The sequence below is a fragment of the Periophthalmus magnuspinnatus genome, chromosome 21 (genome assembly GCF_009829125.3).
Source record: "Periophthalmus magnuspinnatus isolate fPerMag1 chromosome 21, fPerMag1.2.pri, whole genome shotgun sequence".
Taxonomy (NCBI): Eukaryota; Metazoa; Chordata; class Actinopteri; order Gobiiformes; family Gobiidae; genus Periophthalmus; species Periophthalmus magnuspinnatus.
The window spans coordinates 3,823,479-3,844,860 of record NC_047146.1 but is presented as its reverse complement, the minus strand read 5'-3'; the positions used below and the strand labels follow the sequence as shown (position 1 = coordinate 3,844,860).

The window sequence follows — 21,382 nt, the reverse complement described above, 5'->3', positions numbered from 1 at the left end:
ATCCTCTGCATTTGACCCATACTTCAGTGTCTCTGGGTTAAACCTGCATTTGCCCCATTGTTTAGTGTGCCTGGATTAAACCTGCACTTTTACACATCCTTCGGGGTCTCTGCATTGAGCCTGCATTTGACCCATTCTTAGGTGTCTCTGGGTCAAACCTGCATTGAATGATACTTCAGTGTCTCTGGATTGTGCCTGCATTTAACCCTCTTGGTTAAATGTGCATTGGACCCATTCTACAGTATCTCTGGGTTAACCCTGCATTTGACCCATCCTTCAGTATCTCTGGGTTAAACCTGCATTTAACCCCTCCTTCAGTATCTCTGGGTTAAACCTGCATTTGACCCGTCCTTCAGTATCTCTGGGTTAAACCTGCATTTGACCCATCCTTCAATATCTCTGGGTTAAACCTGCATTTGACCCGTCCTTCAGTATCTCTGGGTTAACCCTGCATTTGACCCGTCCTTCAGTATCTCTGGGTTAACCCTGCATTTGACCCGTCCTTCAGTATCTCTGGGCTAACCCTGCATTTGACCCGTCCTTCAGTATCTCTGGGTTAAACCTGCATTTGACCCGTCCTTCAGTATCTCTGGGTTAACCCTGTCAGTAGCAGTGGGACCACCTCCAGGTCTTGGTCTAGTCTCAGTCAGGACGACTTTAGCCGGAGCATTTGACCAGTTGTGTGTGTTTTGAGCTGACGGGAGAAGGCGGAGTACCCAGAGCGCCCCAGATGGTCCAGACTCGGATACTCAGACGTGTGGAAGGTCCATCTCGGGCGAGTCTTCTCAGACAGATGTTCCCACGCGGCGGCCATATTGATCCTCTCCTGTGTTGAACATGGTGCACGCGGCGGCCATATTGATCCTGTGTTTAAACCTGCGCCGCCGTGTTTTTCCGTGGGACAGATTCAGGCTCATGTGCGGCGTGTTCGGATCAATATCGCATTTATCATATCATTATTTTAAGATCGTACGTTTCGACTGGTTCCCGCTGCTGCCGCTTCATTTATAAACACAAATAAACACAAATAAACACAAATCGTGAAACTGTTTGTTCAAAATTTACTTCAGTCGTTTTAAAGCGACGAGATCCATTTGTCCCGCTGGATTTATTCATATTTATCCCACCACAACGCAACATCTGCAGATTAAGTAGAGACATTTGACCCGCCCCCATCTCGGGACAGCGCTACGGGGACAGAGGACGAGGGGAGAGGGAGTCCCCGTGTGTCAGATGCCCTCCCGTCCTCCTGCGTCACTCTGTGCACGAAGATTTTCTCAAAAGTTATAATACTTTGTTGTAATTGTTAATTTCCCCGGCACCCGTCTTAATTTAAAACCCACGCACACGCCCGTATTTAAAATAAAGCTGCGCTGCGTTGCCATGGAGATGCTGTTTTGATAAGAATGACTCACAGTGTGGCTTTAAAACGATGGTCGCCATGGAGACGAGCAGATGAGACCAACACAAACAGCTCTAATCACAATAAGTTTAACTCCAGTGTCACGATTCTAACACTTCAAACTCGATTTCAGTACTAAGGAATATACTCGATATTCGATACTCGATACTCGATACCGATACCATGAAGGTTTGAACTTTGAGAGTGAGAGAGAAGAGAGGGAGAGAGAAGAGAATGAGAGAAGAGAAGGCAGACGGTGGATTCATCACACCTGACAATGGAGAGGGGGAGGAAGAGAGAGAGGAGAGGGGGAGGAAGAGAGAGAGAGAAGAGGGGGAGGAAGAGGGGAGAGAAGAGGGGGAGGAAGAGAGGGAGAGAAGAGGGGAGAGAAGAGAGAGAAGAGAAGGCAGACGGTGGATTTATCACACATGACAATGGAGAGGGGGAGGAAGAGGGGGAGGAAGAGAGGGAGAGAAGAGGGGAGAGAAGAGGGGAGAGAAGAGAGAGAAGAGAAGGCAGACGGTGGATTTATCACACCTGACAATGGAGAGGGGGAGGAAGAGAGAGAGAGAAGAGGGGGAGGAAGAGAGGGAGAAGAGGGGAGAGAAGAGAGGGAGAGAGAAGAGAAGGCAGACGGTGGATTTATCACACCTGACAATGGAGAGGGGGAGGAAGGGAGGGAGAGAAGAGGGGGAGGAAGAGGGGAGGAAGAGGAAGAGAGAGAAGAGGGAGAGAGAAGAGAAGGCAGACGGTGGATTTATCACACCTGACAATGGAGAGGGGGAGGAAGAGAGAGAGAGAAGAGGGGGAGGAAGAGAGGGAGAAGAGGGGAGAGAAGAGAGGGAGAGAGAAGAGAAGGCAGACGGTGGATTTATCACACATGACAATGGAGAGGGGGAGGAAGAGAGAGAGAGACAAGAGGGGGAGGAAGAGAGGAAGAAAAGAGAGGGAGGAAAAGAGGGAGAGAAGAGAGGGAGGAAGAGAGAGACAGAAGAGGGAGAGAAGAGAGGGCAGACAGTAGATTTATCACACCTGAAAATGGAGAGGGGAGAGAAGAGAGGTAGAAGAGAGGGGGAGGAAGAGAAGAGAGGGAGGAAGAGAAGGAATAGACTCAATACTCGATACCGATTCCGATACCACGAAGAGAGAAATGTGAGAAAATGTTAACGCCTGTGTGAGAAAAGTGTATAAAGTGTGTGGTGAGGGGTTTTACAGACAAAAACAGAGAGAATAATTGTAAAAATAAAGCTGATACTTCACGGATTTTGCCTTTTGTGGGTTATTTTTAGAACATAACGAGGGACCAGTGTGTCGAGCTTCGATACCAGTTTCAGTATCGATTAGTATCAGATCGTTGATACTTCCCAGTTTTTCTTTGAGCTGCAGATATTTTAAAAAACGACAAAACTATTTCAGAATCCTCCTCGTCTCTGTCACACGTCGATCAAATGAACCAGAGCTGCTTTTTTATTCACATTTCACACGTCACATTTCAGTCCCACAGGAAAAATGAAACAAAAAACAAAACAAAAAAACAGATTTGTCAAAGTTTCAGGAGCCTTTTATTTTGAAAGAGTGAAGAGTGAAGAGTGAGAGATCCCGGAGAGACTCAGGAAAACGACGCGTCAGAAAGAGACAGTAAAAAGAAAAGATAAAACGTTTGACCCGTTCTTCAGTGTCTCAGGGTTTGAAATATGCACAAAAAACATTTCTTAAAGACACAGTACGCAACTTTTAAGCTAAAATGCACTAATATAAAAGCAGGTTTTTATTTGGTTTTGTTTATTGTGTCTTTAGTTTGAACCTGCGTCTGATTTGTCCTGGGGAAGTTCCTTGTTCCTGTGGCTCTGATCTTCCACCGTGTGACTCAAAATGTATATGTCTCCAAGAAAAATGTCCCAAAGTATGGCTTTAACTTTCTATTTCCATGGAATCATGCAGGTGACGTGCCAACTCCAGAAAGTTACACACTGTGCCTTTAAATCACTTGATCATTTTAGTTAAGACTTGGTTCAGTCCTGGTTCAGTCCTGGTTCAGTCCTGGCTCAGTCCTGTTTCAGTCCTGTTTCAGTCCTGTTTCAGTCCTGTTTCAGTCCTGTTTCAGTCCTGGTTCAGTCCTGGTTCAGTCCTGGTTCAGTCCTGGTTCAGTCCTGTTTCAGTCCTGGTTCAGTCCTGGTTCAGTCCTGGTTCAGTCCTGTTTCAGTCCTGCTTCAGTCCTGCTTCAGTCCTGCTTCAGTCCTGTTTCAGTCCTGTTTCAGTCCTGTTTCAGTCCTGGTCCAGTCCTGCTTCAGTCCTGCTTCAGTCCTGTTTCAGTCTCAGTCTCATATAGATTAGTTTTGAGTGATGGTGGCTGGACGCTCACAGCCGTAGCGTGCTGTGCTAATGTGCTGGCGGCTCTGATGACAGCTCTTCTTCCTCCTCCTCCTCCTCCTCCTCCCCCTCCTCCTCCCCCCCTCCTCCTCCTCATCATCCTCATCATCATCATCATCATCATCAGGGCTCCATTATCCAGGACTTACCGGATCAACTTTCACAGATCGGGTGTCACTTTACGGGAAGAGAGGGCAGACGGTAGATTTATCACACCTGACAAAGGAGAGGGGGAGGAAGAGAGGGAGAGAAGAGGGGGAGGAAGAGAGAGAGGAAGAGAGAGAGAGAGAAGAGGGGAGGAAGAGGAAGAGAGAGAAGAGGGAGAGAGAAGAGGGGGAGGAAGAGAGGGAGAGAGAAGAGAGAGACAGACGGGTTTATCACACCTGACAATGGAGAGGGGGAGGAAAGAGAGGGAGAGAGAAGAGGGGGAGGAAGAGAGAGAAACAGAAGAGAGGGAGACAGAACAGAGGGAGAGAAGAGAGGGCAGACGGTAGATTTATCACACCTGACAATGGAGAGGGGGAGGAAAGAGGAGAAAGAGAAGAGATGGGGTCAGGAAAGAGCGAGCATCACACCTGAGAGAGGAGGAGGGAGAGGGAGAGAAAGGGGGAGGAAAAAAGCGAGAGGAGGTGTGAGGAGAGAAGTGAGGAAGCGAGAGATGGATTTACAGAACATAAATAGAAGTGTACAGAGAGTTGTACCAGTGCGTTTCAAACTAAAACGACAGAAGGAAACCGTTTTAATGGATGAGGCTTCAGGGCTCTTCTGATTGGCCCTCAGGCGTCCTGCTCAAACGGACCATGATGCTTTGCCTGAGCCACGGTCCCTTCAGTCGGACCATAGAGCGTGACCTCCGTCCAACCACAGCCGCTCATTTGTGTCTTAAACACAGAAGACGTCTCCTCTCCAAAACTTTTCTTTAACCTTTTTTTTTTTTTTTTTTTTCAACATTATCCGCCATGTTTGTTTTGACCGTGCTTCTCTCTGATTGGTTAATCCGCCTGTCAATCACGGCGTTAGCATCAGGGAGACAGGACGTGGTTCTAAACACGTTCATCTTTGTTTTGTGTGGTTCTGGACAGATGACAGAATAGCACAGGAGAGAGAGCTTATTCTTTTCTTTTTTTTTTTTTTTTCTTTGTAAACTGATTTTTTTTATTGCATTTTAACATTTTACAGCCGTCCCGCCCCTGTCACCGGGTAAAAACAGGAACAGAAAAAATATATACACACACCTATATATGCATACAAATACACATATAAATAAATAAAAAATATATAGTAAAGTAAGTCAATATTTTTTTTAATAAATAAAATAAATAGTAATAATAATAATAATAATAATAATAATAATAATAATAATAATAATAATAATAATAATAATAATAATAATAACGGTGGTAAAAAAAATAAAATAAAAAAATAATAACGGTGATAATAATCAATCAATCAATCAACATTTATTTATAGAGCACTTTACAACACTCAAGGTGACCAAAGTGCTTCCCAGTAAAATCAAATTAAAACAAGTTAAAATCATACTAAAACAGTAAAATAGAAGAATAAAATAGAATAAAATACATTAATACAACAAAATATAAATAATATAATATAATAATAATAATAATAATAATAATGGTGGTAAAAATAATAATAATAAAAAACAGTGGTAATAATAATAATAATAATAATAATAATGTTAAGCATAATAATGGTAATATTAATGAGGAGGAGACCAGAAAAGGAGAGGAGTTGACCAGAAAACAAAACACAAACCACACAGAATAGGCAATAAAAAAATTAAAATAACAGTAGTAAAATAAAAATGTAAAAATGTAAATAAATAAATAATAAATTGTCCTCTTTTCTTCGTCTCTGTGCTGGTGTCCACCGCCCCCTCTGCACCGCACACTCATCCCTGACACTATTTGAGTCACGCTCCAGATCTGATGTTATTTATGACTCTACTTCTATTATAAACTTGTGTTATACGAGTTTTCATTATAATCAATTGTGATCAGTTTATATTGTCTGGTTTATATTGTATTATATCTCTGTTATGTCTTTTATTATTGCAGTAACTGTTATGATCTTCAGTTATTACTTTATTATTACTTTGATTTCTGGTCTGGGGTTCGACGTAACACATTTTAAAGGTTTTTATTCTCAAACTCGACTAAAAAACACGACAAACACATGAGAGAGACTGGTTTTTGTGTGTCATTTTGTGTTGAAAGTTACACCTAAAATGAAATACCTCGTGCGTATCATCACCGCGGACACGACAGACGACGAGGACGATGTTTATAGATGATACGTTCAAGTTTGGTTCGTGTTCTGATGACGTTAAGTTGATGTTGTTTAAATCGTATTGTGCATCGTTAGACACTGCCCCCCTCTGGACTCATCCAAAAACTGCAGGTGGATTATTCTGACGCTTTACGAGTTTACGGTGCGACTGAGGAGGACGCTGTAAGTCGCACTCTTTTCATAGTTTGGTCGCGGGTTTGACTTGTACTCAGATGTGATTTATATGTGAAATATGTTTTTTTTTCTTTATTATTATACATTTTTTAGCTGGTGCGACTTAGACTCAGGAAAATATGTTGATCATGTCACTCACAAACATTCAGCTTCAGTCCCAGAGGTGAGACTCTGGTGTGGCTCTTTTTAAAACGTAAATGTGACTGTTTGTACTGTCACTGTCTGTTTTTAGTCCTGGTTTAGTCCTGGTTTAGTCCTGGCTCAATCCTGTTTCAGTTCTAGTTTATTCCTGGTTTAATCCTGTTTTTGTCCTGTTTCGGTCCTAGTTTAGTCCTGCTTTAGTCTTGTTTCAGTCCTGGTTTAATCCTGTTTTAGTCCTGGTTTAATCCTGGTTTAGTCCCAGATGTGGCTCTTTTTTTAAAACATAAATGTTTCTGTTTTGTCACTTCCTCGTGTGTTTGATTCTGGAATAAAGATGAACTGAACTGATCGTGGAGCAGCTGAAGGACTTTAGGTTCTGTCTAAGTACTTCTGTGGTAGTATTTATAGTACTTCTGTGGTAGTATTTATAGTACTTCTGTGGTAGTATTTATAGTACTTCTGTGGTAGTATTTATAGTACTTCTGTGGTAGTATTTATAGTACTTCTGTGGTAGTATTTATAGTACTTCTGTGGTAGTATTTATAGTACTTCTGTGGTAGTATTTATAGTACTTCTGTGGTAGTATTTATAGTACTTCTGTGGTAGTATTTATAGTACTTCTGTGGTAGTATTTATAGTACTTCTGTGGTAGTATTTACAGTACTTCTGTGGTAGTATTTACAGTACTTCTGTGGTAGTATTTATAGTACTTCTGTGGTAGTATTTATAGTACTTCTGTGGTAGTATTTACAGTATATTTGTACATCAGTGTAATATATTTGTAGCTGGTTTATTGTAAGAAAATAAGGCCCATTTTTGTGTTTTGTGAAAAGTAAAACGATAAAACAATAAAACAGAACTGGTCCCTGTCACAGTGTCATGAGCCTGTTCACCGTCTGAGCCTCGTGAACCCACCGCTGGCTCCTTTTCTCTCCTCCTACACCTCCTACTCCTCTTACCCATAATGCAACAGTTCTCTCACAGACTCCAGTCATGTGACCCACACTGGTGCTGATGTCATCAGACTTAAACTTAAACTCATCTCACGGTTTAGTGGAAAAAAAGACTTAAATATGATCATGTTAACTCCTCCTCTGCCTCCCTCTCTCCTCTCCTCCTCTCCTTCATCTCTACCCCTCACCTCCTCTGCCTCCCCTTCCCTTCTCCTCCTCTCCATCCTCTCGGTCCCTCGCTCTTCTCCTCCTGTTTATCTTGCTCCTCTCCCTCCTCTCTATCCCTTGCGTCTCTCCTCTTCTGTCTCTCCTCCTCTTCTCCCTCTCCATCCCTCACTTCTCTCCTCCTCTTCTCCCTTCCTATCCCTCACTTGTCCCCTCCTGTCTTCCTTGCTCCTCTCATCTCCTCCCTCTCTATCCCTTGTGCCTCTCCTCCTCTGTCTAGCACTCTCATCTCCTCCTCTCCTCCCTCTCTATCCCCCACTCCTCCTCTCTTGTCTTTCTCTCTATTCCTTGCTCCTCTCCTCCCGCTCCATCCCTCGCTCCTCTCCTCCCTTTATCCCTTGCTCCTCTCCTCCTGTTCTCCCTCCCTATCCCTTGTGCCTCTATCTCTCTCCCCTTTGCTCCTCTGCTCCTTTATCTCCCTCTATCTTTCTCTTCTCTACTCCCTCTCTATCCCTTGCTCTTGTTCTCCTCTGTTTCCCTCTCCTCCCCTCCCTCCCTCTTTTGTCCCTGTCCTCCTCTCTCTCTCTCCTATCTCCTCCTCTCCTTTCTCTCTGTCCTTTGCTCTCCTACTCTATCTCCCTCTCTATCCCTTGCTCCTCTCCTCCTCTCTCTCCCTCTATCCCTCTCTCCTCTCCTCCCTCTCTATCCCTCGCTCCTCTCCTCCTCTTCTCCCTCTTCTCCTCCCCTCCCTCCCTATCCCTCATGCCTCTCCTCCTATGTCTCTCTCCTCCTCTCCTTCCTCTCTGTCCTTTGCAGCACCTTTCCTCCTCTGCCTCCTTCTCTATCCCTCACTCCTCTCCTCCCGCTCCATCCCTCGCTCCTCTCCTCCGTCCTGTTTTTGTTCCACTGACAGATCCGAACGTCTTTTTTCCTCGTGCATAATTAATCAGAGTAAAGTGCAGAAAATGTGCTCCCAGACAGAGAAGGGTGTGAGAGAGAGAGGGATCGATAAGAACGAGAAGAGAGGAGGAGAGGGGAGGAAGAGAGGGTGTGAGAGAGAGAGGGATCGATAAGAACGAGAAGAGGAGAAGAGGAGGAGGAGAGGGGAGGAAGAGAGGGTGTGAGAGAGAGAGGGATCGATAAGAACGAGAGGAGAGGAGAGGAGGAGGAGAGAGGAGGAAGAGAGGGTGTGAGAGAGAGAGGGATCGATAAGAACGAGAAGAGGAGAGGAGGAGGAGAGGGTGTGAGAGAGAGGGGAGGAAGAGAGGGTGTGAGAGAGAGGGATCGATAAGAACGAGAAGAGGAGAGGAGGAGGAAGAGAGGGTGTGAGAGAGAGAGGGGAGGAAGAGAGGAGGAAGAGAGGGTGTCTGAGAGAGAGAGGGATCGATAACTAGAAGAGGAAGAGAGGGTGTGAGAGAGAGGGATCGATAAGAACGAGAAGAGGAGAGGAGGAGGAGAGGGTGTGGGAGAGAGAGGGATCGATAAGAATGAGAAGAGGAGAGGAGGAGAGAGGAGGAAGAGAGGGTGTCTGAGAGAGAGGGATCGATAAGAACGAGAAGAGGAGAGGAGGAGGAGGAGAGAGGAGGAAGAGAGGGTGTCTGAGAGAAAGGGATCAATAAGAATGAGGAGAGGAGGAGGAGGAGAGAGGAGGAAGAGGGGGTGTCTGAGAGAGAGAGGGATCAATAAGAACGAGAAGAGGAGAAGAGGAGGAAGAGAGGGTGTCTGAGAGAGAGAGGGATCAATAAGAACGAGAAGAGGAGAGGGGGAGGAGAGAGGAGGAAGAGAGGGTGTCAGAGAGAGAGGGATCGATAAGAACGAGGAGAGGAGAAGAGAGAGAGAGGAGGAAGAGAGGGTGTCAGAGAGAGAGGGATTGTTAAGAACGAGAAGAGGAGAGGAGGAGAGAGAGAGGAGGAAGAGAGGGTGTCAGAGAGAGAGGGATCGTTAAGAACGAGAAGAGGAGAGGAGGAGAGAGAGAGGAGGAAGAGAGGGTGTCAGAGAGAGAGGGATCGTTAAGAACGAGAAGAGGAGAGGAGGAGAGAGAGAGGAGGAAGAGAGGGTGTCTGAGAGAGAGAGGGATCGATAAGAACGAGGAGAGGAGAGAGGGGGAAGAGGGTGTCTGAGAGAGAGAGGGATCGATAAGAACGAGAGGAGGAGAGAGAAGGAAGAGAGGGTGTCCGAGAGAGAGAGAGAGAGAGAGAGGGATCAATAAGAACGAGAGAAGAGGAGAAGAGAGAGAGGAGGTCAGAGAGGGTCAGAGGAGGTCAGAGGGGGTCAGATGGATGTGTTCGAGGAGGTGGGAGGAGGTTAGAGGAGGTTAGAGGAGGTCAGAGGAGGTCAGAGGAGGGAGGGACACACTTTTCTAACACATTTCACAGTTGATAAATATTTTTGGAGGAGCTCAGATAAAACAGTTCATATTTTTACACATAATCACTGTAGATGTAAAAACTGTTTGTGGTGCAGGTTTAATAGAGCCGTGTGAGGAGCTGCTGCTGCTGCTGCTGTTGTTGCTGTTGTTGCTGTTGTTGTTGTTGTTGTTGCTGTTTGTGTTGTTGCTGTTGTTGTTGCTGTTGTTGTTGTTGCTGCTGTTGTTGTTGTTGCTGTTGTTGTTGTTGCTGTTGTTGTTGTTGCTGTTGTTGTTGCTGTTTGTGTTGTTGTGTTGTTGTGTTGCTGTTGTTGTTGTGTGTCTTCAGTTGAACATGTAAATGTTGATTTGTTCACTGGTATTTTTAATTTTTTTTTTACACTTACAAATATCAGTTTATGCTCACAAGCTTTGAGACATTTGCTGTGTCGAGTTTGTCTCAGAAAGATTCGCTGAAGACAGCAGGGGGCGGGGCTAGAGGGGGCGGGGCTAGAGGGGGCGGGGTCGCCGTGGTACAGTAAACCTGCAGCCTCGTGTAAAGGAGCCTGAGATCAGACAGTACGTCAGCTTTGTGTGATATGATCATGTGCATTATTCATCTGTTTAGTCGTAGAACAAGGTAAATTAGATAAACCAGTTTTTAGAAAACAACATGTTAGCATTAGCTAGCGCCTTATGCTAGCAGACTTTTTCTGACTTTTTCCTGCTAATGAGGCTGATGTGAATTATAAATGTGAAATTAAATTTGTAAGTGTAAAAAATAAAATAAAATTTGTCAGTGAACAAATCAACATTTCCACATTCAAACCTTTTGGATCAGTTGTGCCTTGACAGGGACAGAAGTGATGGTGTTTTTATTCTTTTCAGTAGATTCACGTTCACCTCAGTGATCTGAGTCTAAATGTGACAAACACGAGTCACAGCCGTAAAGTCACAAAGAAACTGATCATCACCATCATCATAAGAACAACACTGCATTTGTCTCATGAAGAGCTTTTGTTATTAATTAACCACTGATACTAAAAAAGTGAGACTGCCAATCTGCACGCACACACACGGGCGCACACACACGCACACACACCCCCACAGACACACACACACACCCCGACACACCCCGACACACACACACACACACACCCCCACAGACACACACACACCCCACACACACACATGGGCGCACACACACGCACGCACACCCGCACACACATGCACACACGAACACGCATGCACACACATGCGCGCAGACACACACACACACACGGGCGCACACACACGCACGCACACACATGCACGCACACACACCCCCACAGACACACACACACACACCGACACACACACACACACGGGCGCACACACACGCACGCACACACGCACACACATGCACACGCGAACACGCATGCACACACGTGCGCGCAGACACACACACACACACGCACGCACACACAACATTAAAGGAGCAGAGGCAGATTAAACCTCTTTCATTCATATGCAGCGAAATAGAAACGTTTGAGTCTGGATTTAAACATCGTCAAAGTCGAGGCCTGAGTCACATCTTCAGGAAGAATGTTGATTGGTTTAGTCCTGGTTTAGTCCTGGTTTAGTCCTGGTTTAGTCCTGGTTTAGTCCTGGTTTAGTCCTGGTTTAGTCCTGGTTTAGTCCTGGTTCAGTCCTGGTTTAGTCCTGGTTTAGTCCTGGTTTAGTCCTCCTCATGTGAGATGGTTCTTGTGGCTCATGTGGGAGATGTTCTTTGGTGCTAGTCCATGGAGAGACTTGTTCACACTGAGCTGCTTTAAAGTCTGAGCCACAGGACACATGTGTGAAGTACTTCCTGGTTCAGGACCCGAGCAGCAGTGTTCTGGATGTTCTGGATGTTCTGGATGACTTACAGTGAGTCTGACCCACTGGACACAAATGCAGGATAAGTGTCTCTGCTTCTGGTTTAGACAGTTTACCTTTGATTTTTGACATGTTTTAGACGTTAAAAAGCGGCAGATGTTGTTGTTTTGAAGTGTCTGGTGAAGCACTGACCAGGCCCTGCTCAGCTCCAGAGTCGGACGAGATCAGACTTTGAGGAGGAGCTTTGTCCACAAACTCGTTGCGTTGTTCTCCGTCGACGCAGTGACTTTACAGCGGCGTATGAGATCTGTGTTTACATTTCTTCCAGGAACTAAGCGCTGACCGACGCATCAGACAGAAAAGTCCCGTCCAAACAGACACATCTGCAGATCCCACACTTCACAAATAAGATTCCATTTAATCCCGACTCAAAACGATCGTCCGTGAAAAGAACATAATCCGGAGTGTGTGAGCAGTGTCTGTGGGAGCTCCGTCTGCGGCGACAATCCTCTTTCTTCTCCGCACCGATAAAAATAAGCCTGATTTTGTTGCTTGTGTGATCTGAACTAAAGTTTACTTTTATTTCACAGTTAGTGGCTTAGTTCAGAGGATTTTAAGTCCAGCTCTGCCTCTCCCTCAAACACACGGAGATGAGAGGAGGACAGAAGCGTTTTATTTTCTGAGGAAATGTGTCTCTGGTGTCTGAGACTTGTGAAAAGTGCTTATAAACTCATCCTGGTGAGTATAAACGGGACGCTCTGAATACATAAGGTCAGTGAGGAATATCTTTGGACGACTGCAAACGGTTTAAAATGAACTTTTCAACCAGGAAGTAAAACGATAAACTTCAGTAAAACCATAAATATAATAATTACATAAGCGAGGATGGAAGAAAGAGAGCGAGACACATCCAGACAGAACGGAGGGAGAGCGCGGGAGAAAGATGAAGAGAGAGGAGCGAAACGAGAGGTTTTTCAGTTTCATTAGCGTGTTGCTGTTTGTTTGGACTTCATCCTCGTCTCACTCTCTCCGGTGTCCTCCGCCTCAGTGTCCCGCACAGACACTTTTGGCTCACGTTTGAGTGAAGGGAGATCGTTCAGGCTGATGCGATGAAGTTAAGTTTTGTTTGCGACCCTCCGCTTCACGTCAGGGATCGAACCATCAGAGAGAGACGCTACGGCTGTGTCCAAACGTCTGCACTGTTCCCTCGTTAGGACTCCGAGACAACCCAAAATGTGTTGTCCTCATGTGGGCGTCAGGTCTCAGGAGGTTATACGTTCAGATTCATTCGTGATTGTTGTAAAACCATGCGCCGCTGCTAGCAAACTGTGCTATCACCTGTGCAAAACGCTGTTCCGCTAGTGCTAACCTAGCGATAGCAAAGTCAACATTCAATACATTCGACATTCAGTAGTTTATTTCTCATGGCGCGTGATTTACGATGGAGATTTTCGGCTGAAGTTTGTCAAAATCTGCGTCATGAATGTTCGCGTGAGCCGCTCGCGTTTGTCGTCGGAGCCGTATCTTTTCTCCTTCAGGCTCCGCAGATCGGTGGCTCGTCTCGTCGGTCTCGTTTTTCAGTAGTTCCGTAATAATTCCACACGTCAGGCTTCACCTTCGAGCCACGATGGCGGTGACTGAGGTGAAGAACCAGCCCCGAGTCAGAACAGACAGAATCTAACAAGTGTCATTGCTGTGATAGAGGGCCCCCTTGTGGACAAACACCAGAACTGACATTCACGATTATTAAAAAATGCCACAAACGATTAATTGTGGACATTTTTTTTATCGCGATTAATGGTGTTATCATATATCATCCCATGCCTCGTCTGAACGTCCAGTCGGTGAGAAAATAGTGCACTCAAAATCCCACAATGCACCTTGAAAAGTCGTGTCCAGCGCCGGTCGCTACGTCAGTCCACATAGACCATAATGCACTGCAAGAGTTGGAAAAACAAATGATAAACGAGGCAGAGAGAAGCGGCGGTTTATTTATGGCGCTGTTGATTCTTGATTATGATTAAAACTCTTCTTTTAAATAAACCGTTGCCGGGTAAAGTTGTTTATCTCGAGCCATAATTTCCACGTCTGAGACAAAAAGCGGATGAGTCCAGTTTGTGCGAGGCGAGTTTGACAGAGAATAGTTTGTTTTTGATGAGTCCGTGAACGTGTCCCAGTCGAGTCTGATCATTATTTATGACACAAATCAGGTTTAATCAGAGTTTAGACTTTTATTCACACAGAGTCACGTCACGAAAATGTAGAGAGAGCTCAGGTGTGTGTTTGTTTCTCTCTCTCTTTTTTTTCTTTCTTTTTTCTCACTCACTCACTCTTTTTCTTTCTTCTTTCTCTCTCACTCACTCACTCTCTTTTTTCTCACTCACTCTTTCTTTCTTTCTTTTTTCTCACTCACTCTTTCTTTTTACTCTCTCACTCTTTCTTTCTTTTTTCTCACTCTTTCTTTCTTCTTTCTCTCTCACTCACTTTCTTTTTTCTCACTCTTTCTTTTTTCTCACTCACTCACTCTTTCTTTCTTCTTTCTCTCTCACTCTCTACTTTCTCTCACTCACTCTTTCTTTTTTCTCTCTCACTCTTTCTTTTTTCTCTCTCACTCTTTCTTTTTTCTCTCTCACTCACTCTTTCTTTTTTCTCACTCACTCACTCTTTTTCTTTCTTCTTTCTCTCTCACTCACTCACTCTCTTTTTTCTCACTCACTCTTTCTTTCTTTCTTTTTTCTCACTCACTCTTTCTTTTTACTCTCTCACTCTTTCTTTCTTTTTTCTCACTCTTTCTTTCTTCTTTCTCTCTCACTCACTTTCTTTTTTCTCACTCTTTCTTTTTTCTCACTCACTCACTCTTTCTTTCTTCTTTCTCTCTCACTCTCTACTTTCTCTCACTCACTCTTTCTTTTTTCTCTCTCACTCTTTCTTTTTTCTCTCTCACTCTTTCTTTTTTCTCTCTCACTCACTCTTTCTTTTTTCTCACTCACTCACTCTTTTTCTTTCTTCTTTCTCTCTCACTCACTCTCTTTCTTCTTTTTCTCACTCACTCGCTTTCTTTCTTTTTTCTTTCTTTCTCACTCACTCACTCACTTTCTGTCTTTCTTTATTTGTCCTGGACCTTGTACAAATTCATTAATCAAACAGAAAAGATGATTTGTACACAAAAAGAAGAAGAGAATGGAGAGAGAGGGAGAGCGAGAGAGAGCAGACACGTGCAGAGAGAGGGAGAGAGAGAGAGAGCAGACACGTGCAGAGGGGGAGAGAGAGAGAGAGAGAGCAGACACGTGCAGAGGGGGAGAGAGAGAGAGCAGACACGTGCAGCGAGAGGGAGAGAGAGAGAGCAGACATGTGCAGAGAGAGGAAGAGAGAGAGCAGACACGTGCAGAGAGAGGGAGAGAGAGAGAGCGGACACATGCAGAGGGAGAGAGAGAGAGAGAGAGAGAGCAGACATGTGCAGAGAGAGGAAGAGAGAGAGCAGACACGTGCAGAGAGAGGGGGTTAGGACCGAGTGGATCGAGGAGTTCGTTTGAAATAAAGTTTAATAAATGTTTTCAGTGAAAGAGAAAGAAGTGGATGATTTTAGAGGATGAGAAGAAAGAAAGAGACGAGAGAGAAGAAGAAGAGAGAGGAAAAGGAGACGAGAGAGATGAGGAGAAGGGAAAGGAGGAATGTTATCTGTAACATGCAGAGAGAGGGGGGGGGGTGTAGAGGGAGAGAGACAAGAAAGAAGGAGAGAGGAAGAGGAGGTGAGGGACAGACGAGAGAGAGGAGGAGGAGGGAAAGGAGGAATGTTATCTGTAACATGCAGAGAGAGAGAGAGGGGGGATGTAGAAGGAGAGAGGGTGAGGGACAAGAAAGAAAAAGATAGAGAAAGAGAGAGAGAAAGAGGGAAAACGTGTTATCTGTAACAGGCAGGGAGAGAGAGAGATGGAAGAAAAAAGGAACTGGGGAGACAGGTGGAGTGAAAGAAGTAGAGGAGAGAGCGAGGAAGTGTTATACAGAGAGAGATGGAAGAAAGAGAGTGAGACAGGTGGGGGAGAGAGAGCGTAGACACATGCAGAGAGAGGGGAAGAAAAGAGTGAGGGAAGACAGATGGAGGGAGAAAGAGAAGGAGAGAGAAAGAAAAGTGTTGATAGAAGAAAGAGAGCGAGGGCGAAGGAGAGAAAGTGAGCAGACATATCCAGAGAGAGAGGGATACAAAGAGAGGGAGAGAAAGGGAAGGAAAAAGGAGAGAGGAGAGTGACCAGGATCCTGGCTCAGATCTGGTCCAGTTTGACCCAGACGCTGAAGGACAAATGCAGGGTCAAAGGTCAAAGGGTCAAAGGGTCAAACGCACAGACACATTTGTGTGATTTTGGTTTGATTTATTTTTTTGTGCTTATCTCAGTTTTTTGGCGTTTGGTGTCGGCGCTCGGGCGAGTCGACTGCTCTTTGTCTGCTCCTGGAGCCAGAGTAAAAATAGAACAGACGAGTGTGAGCCGAGAGGAGGAGAGGAGGAGAGGGGAGGAGGAGAGGAGGGGAGGAGGAGAGGAGAGGAGGGCACTAAACCACGAGGGAGAGAGGGAGGGAGAGAGGAGGGGAGGAGGAGAGGAGAGGAGGAGAGGAGGGCACTAAACCGAGAGGAGGAGAGGAGGGGAGGAGGGCACTTAACCACGAGGGAGAGAGGGAGAGGGAGGGAGAGAGGAGGAGAGGAGGGGAGGAGAGGAGGAGAGGAGGGCACTAAACCACGAGGGAGAGAGGGAGAGGGAGGGAGAGAGGAGGAGAGGAGGGCACTAAACCGAGAGGGAGCGAGGGAGGGAGGGGGAGAGGGATGGAGGAGAGGGAGGGAGAGAGGGGGGGTGGAGGAGAGGGAGAGAGGGAGGGAGAGTGAGGGGGATAGGGACGGAGGGGAGGGAGAGAGGGAAAGAGAGATGGATAGTAATGGAGGAGAGGGAGAGACGGAGGAAGAGAGGGAGGGGGAGAGGGATGGAAGAAAGGGAGAGAGAGGGGGATTAGGGACAGAGGGGAGGGAGAGAGGGAGTGTGGGGGAGAGAGGGGGATAGGCACGGAGGAGAGGCAGAGAGAGGGAGAGGGATAGGGATGAAGGGGGAAGAGAGGGAGGTAAAGAGTGAGAGAGAGGGAAAGAGGAAAGGAGACGGGGAAGAGAAGCAGAGAGGCAGGAGCGGAAAGAGAGGAAGAGAGGAAACACGAGAGAAGAGAGGGAGGAATGGGGAAGAGGAGAGGCAGGGATAGAAAAGAGAGAGGGGACAACGGGAGACGAGGGATGAGAGAGAGAGAGGAAAAGGGAGAGAGGAGAAGTAGAGGGAGAACAGCGTGTACTCGTTCCCTCGGTGGAGATAGTCCTGTAGCCTCAGTGGCCCTGGGGCAGACTGACTGAAGTGTGGCTGCCAGTCTGAACACGCTCTGTCCCTCTGTTTTATTTATTTACTTATTTATTCATTTATTCTTTTATTCATTTATCCTTAAAACAAAAGGACGGTGCGCAGATTCAGCTCCGAGCTCGTTCTCCCCGTTTCGTCCTCAGGTTTAGACGCATCAAACGGCTCATTTACATAAACGCTCCTGTGACGACTTCATCAGGAGCGTGTCGTCTTTTTAGCGGCGACGGTGGCTCAGTTGGTAGAGCGTTTATCCGTCGACGTGAACGCTACGTAAAAAAAGTCCGACTGTGTTAAGACTGTTTCAGATTCATCATTATCTTGTAAAAAATACTGTAATACTGTGTTTTTTTTGGCTGCATTTGACCCGTGAGCCGCTTGTTGTAAACCCGGGTTCTGTTGTTCTGTGGACCGCTCCTGTACTGCTCTCCTTTTACAACTTTCTACATTTTATATACTGCAGAAAATATAAAAAATATGAAGTAAGATATGTATATTTAACCTTTTCTCTTCACTCCCTACTCCCATATTTCTTACTTCATATTTGTGATGTGTTCTGTGCGTGTGAAAGTAGGAAAAGTAACGGAAAACAAATCTTTGACTGCGCGTGTGTCTGTGTGTTGTCGATTTATTGTTTACATGTTGTTGTGTGTTTATTTATTGTTGTTGTTGTGTATTTACAGGAGGAGAGGGCTCCACTGAGACGGTGCAGAAGGAAACCTCCACCTGTGACATCTGTCAGTTTGGAGCCGAGTGTGACGTCGACGCAGAGGACGTGTGGTAAGGACTACACTACCCACGATGCACCTGTACATGCACTAAACACTGTAACACATCAGAGTGAAACAGAGGAGATGTGGTAAGGACTACACTACCCACAATGCACCTCTGTACTTACCATAACACTGTGTAATATGTGACAGGGAGAGTGGTCAGTTTACACGACATATCAGCACAGGTTTAGTCCTGGTTCAGTTCTAGTTTAGACCTGGTTTAGTCCTGGTTCGGTCCTGGTTCAGTCCTGGTTCGGTCCTGGTTTAGTCCAGGTTTAGTCCTGGTTTAGTCCTGGTTTAGTCCTGGTTTAGTCCTGGTTTAGTCCTGGTTGAGTCCTGGTTGAGTCCTGGTTCAGTCCTGGTTCAGTCCTGGTTTAGTCCTGGTTTAGTCCTGGTTTAGTCCTGGTTCAGTCCTGGTTTAGTCCTGGTTCAGTCCTGGTTTAGTCCTGGTTCGGTCCTGGTTTAGTCCTGGTTCGGTCCCGGTTCGGTCCTGGTTTAGTCCTGGTTCGGTCCCGGTTTAGTCCTGGTTCGGTCCCGGTTTAGTCCTGGTTTAGTCCTGGTTTAGTCCTGGTTCAGTCCTGGTTTAGTCCTGGTTTAGTCCTGGTTTAGTCCTGGTTTAGTCCTGGTTCATAATAGATTTCGTGTCACTTCGCTCAAAGGGGGTCAGAGAATAGAAAGAGAGAGAGAGACAATTACTGCGGAAGAGAGAAAGAAATGTGGTAGAGGGGAGGAGAGAGGGAGTGAGAGAGAGAGAGCGAGAAAGAACAGAGAGAAAGAGAGAGGGAGTAGGGGAGGGAGGAGCGGAAGAGAGAGATAAAGAGGGAGTGAGCCAATTAGTGAAAATGGGAAATGGGGAGGATAGGGAGCGATAGAGCAGAGAGGGGGCCGGAGAGAGAGGAAACGCCAATTAGTGAAATATTGGAGGAGAGAAAGAGGGGGGGAAGAAGAAGAGAGGAGGAGTGGGGGCAGGGGGATAAGGTTAAGGGAGAGAGAAAGAAGGAGAGCCAATTAGTGATACTGCAGGAGAGAGAGAGAGATGGAGGAGAGGAGAGAGGGACAGTGAGGGAACAAGCACAAGAGCCGTTCAGACCCAGCACTATACCGGAGATTTAAACGAATATTTAATAAAACCAGGACTAGATCAAAACTAAACCCGTAGTTTAAGATTAAACTAGAGCAGAACCAGGACTACGGTAAAAATAACCCGCAATAAACGAAATACGTGAAGTATCAGCTTTATTTTTTACAATTTTTCTCTATGTTTTTGTCTGTAAAACCCCTCACCACACACTTTATACACTTTTCTCACACAGGCGTTAACATTTTCTCACATTTCTCTCTCGTTTAAACACTCCCAGTCGCTTAGCCAATCAGGACGCAGGACACAATGGTCTACAGTCCAACAGCCAATCAGGACGCACGACACAATGGTCTACAGTCCAACAGCCAATCAGGATGCAGGACACAATGGTCTACAGTCCAACAGCCAATCAGGACGCACGACACAATGGTCTACAGTCCAACAGCCAATCAGGACGCAGGACACAAAGGTCTACAGTCCAACAGCCAATCAGGACTCGGGACACAATGGTCTACAGTCCCTTAGCCAATCAGGACGCACAACACAATGGTCTACAGTCCAACAGCCAATCAGGACGCACAACACAATGGTCTACAGTCCAACAGCCAATCAGGACGCAGGACACAAAGGTCTACAGTCCAACAGCCAATCAGGACTCGGGACACAATGGTCTACAGTCCCTTAGCCAATCAGGACGCACAACACAATGGTCTACAGTCCAACAGCCAATCAGGACGCACAACACAATGGTCTACAGTCCAACAGCCAATCAGGACTCGGGACACAATGGTCTACAGTCCAACAGCCAATCAGGACGCAGGACTCCATCTTAACATTAAACTCCAGCGTGTTCTTAAAGGGCCCATATTGTTTCTTCTTCACAAACAGACCCAGAGTTGTGTTTTTTTTTTGTTTCATTCACACACGTTCAACGCACAACCCCTGCAGATTTCAGACTGATTTCATCTTTCAAACTGAGAAAACGCTCTGTTCCACCTTGTGATGTCATCATGTGGTGATGCAGGAAGTGCTCCGCTGTGTTTTTAAACTCCACACGCCTTCATTTCTAGAACCATTTGGATCATTTCAGCCTCTGGAACTCCCAATCTACTACTGAACTAAAAGGTAAAAGGAGCTGTTAACTTGACAACTACCACTTCATGACATCACAAGTTGGAGCAGAGCGTTTTGAGCTTTGGAGACGTTACAGACGAATAATAAAGTGTGACTCAAACGTGTGTGAATGAAACAAAACACAACTCCAGGTCTGTTTTTGATGAGGTAACAGTGTCATAACATTCCTAAAAGGAGCTCACATTAGTAAATTTTGCGCAACGTGGAACTTTTAAGGAGATAAAGGTTCAGTTCAGCCGCGTCTGATCCAAAAACATCATTAGCAGAGCGCTCCGATCCACTGACTCACAGGTTGGCGGTGCGATTTACGTAACACTTACACTTAACACATCTCGCCCCCAGTGTCTGCGTGCACTGGTGTATGAATATTTGTGTGAATGGGTGAGTAGTTCATTGTTTTGAGTGTCTTAAAGGTGGAAAAGCGATGTATAAAAACGTTTACCATTTAAATATTTAGCAACATTAAGAGATTGAACAACAGGGGTCCCAGGATTGACCCCTGGGGCACCCCACAAGTCAAGTTTTTCCTGTTTTAACTCAGTATTTCCTGTGTTTTTGATAGGATTTGATCGTTAAATATTTAGCAGGGTTGTAGACTTTTATGTTTGCTCTTAAATTGTTGCGGCTTTGTCACATTTTTGAGGCGTTTTTCAGTTTTTACGGAAGAAAATCCCAGTTCTCACCCCGAAAACTCAGAACACTGCGATGTCATTTGCATATCGCGGTGCGTTTTGTTGGATCCCGCTGCGGGCATTCCTGGACTATCGGGTCTTGCGGTCTGGATTCCCACAGACCCTGAAGTGCTCGGCGTGTGAGGTAGAAGAGGAGTAGGAGGAAGAGGAGGAGGGGTTTTAATGGACGCTAATGTTCCCGTGAGGTCCATAAACGCCTCGCAGACACCCGCTCTTCATCAGAAACATAAAAATCCTGTTTCTAATGGACGCTCTGGCTCGAACGTGAGATTTACAACAGACCTGGCGCTCCGAGGGGCCAGACAACAGGAACCAAATGTACAGACCAGAGATACTAGAGGAGTAGGAGGTTTAGTAGTTTTTATAGTATTTGGCGAGTAGTTTTACAAGTGATTGCAGGAGGTTTGGTTGTAATAGTAGTAATAGTCATAGTAGTAGCAGTAGTATAACGCAAACTGTACTTTTCGGAGCTCTCTACCATGATATAACGTTATTCCCTCATCAAAACCGTGCGTGTTTGAGCAATTTAGCGATCTCTCCCGGGCCCTATCTGAACGCTCTTTAACGGTTAGTCGTAGGATCCTGTACAAAGCTCCGCCCACAAG

The 21,382-nt window shown here is 45.7% G+C and overlaps 1 protein-coding gene across 1 annotated transcript in view; it reads left to right on the top strand.

Moving 5' to 3' along the window:
• LOC117389463 (tomoregulin-2) overlaps positions 1-21,382 on the top strand; it is a 67,936-nt gene that overhangs the window by 29,687 nt on the left and 16,867 nt on the right. Inside the window, exon 4 of the mRNA XM_055230706.1 lies at positions 17,781-17,877. Coding sequence (XP_055086681.1) covers positions 17,781-17,877 — 97 coding nt within the window. The remainder of the gene's footprint in view (positions 1-17,780; positions 17,878-21,382) is intronic.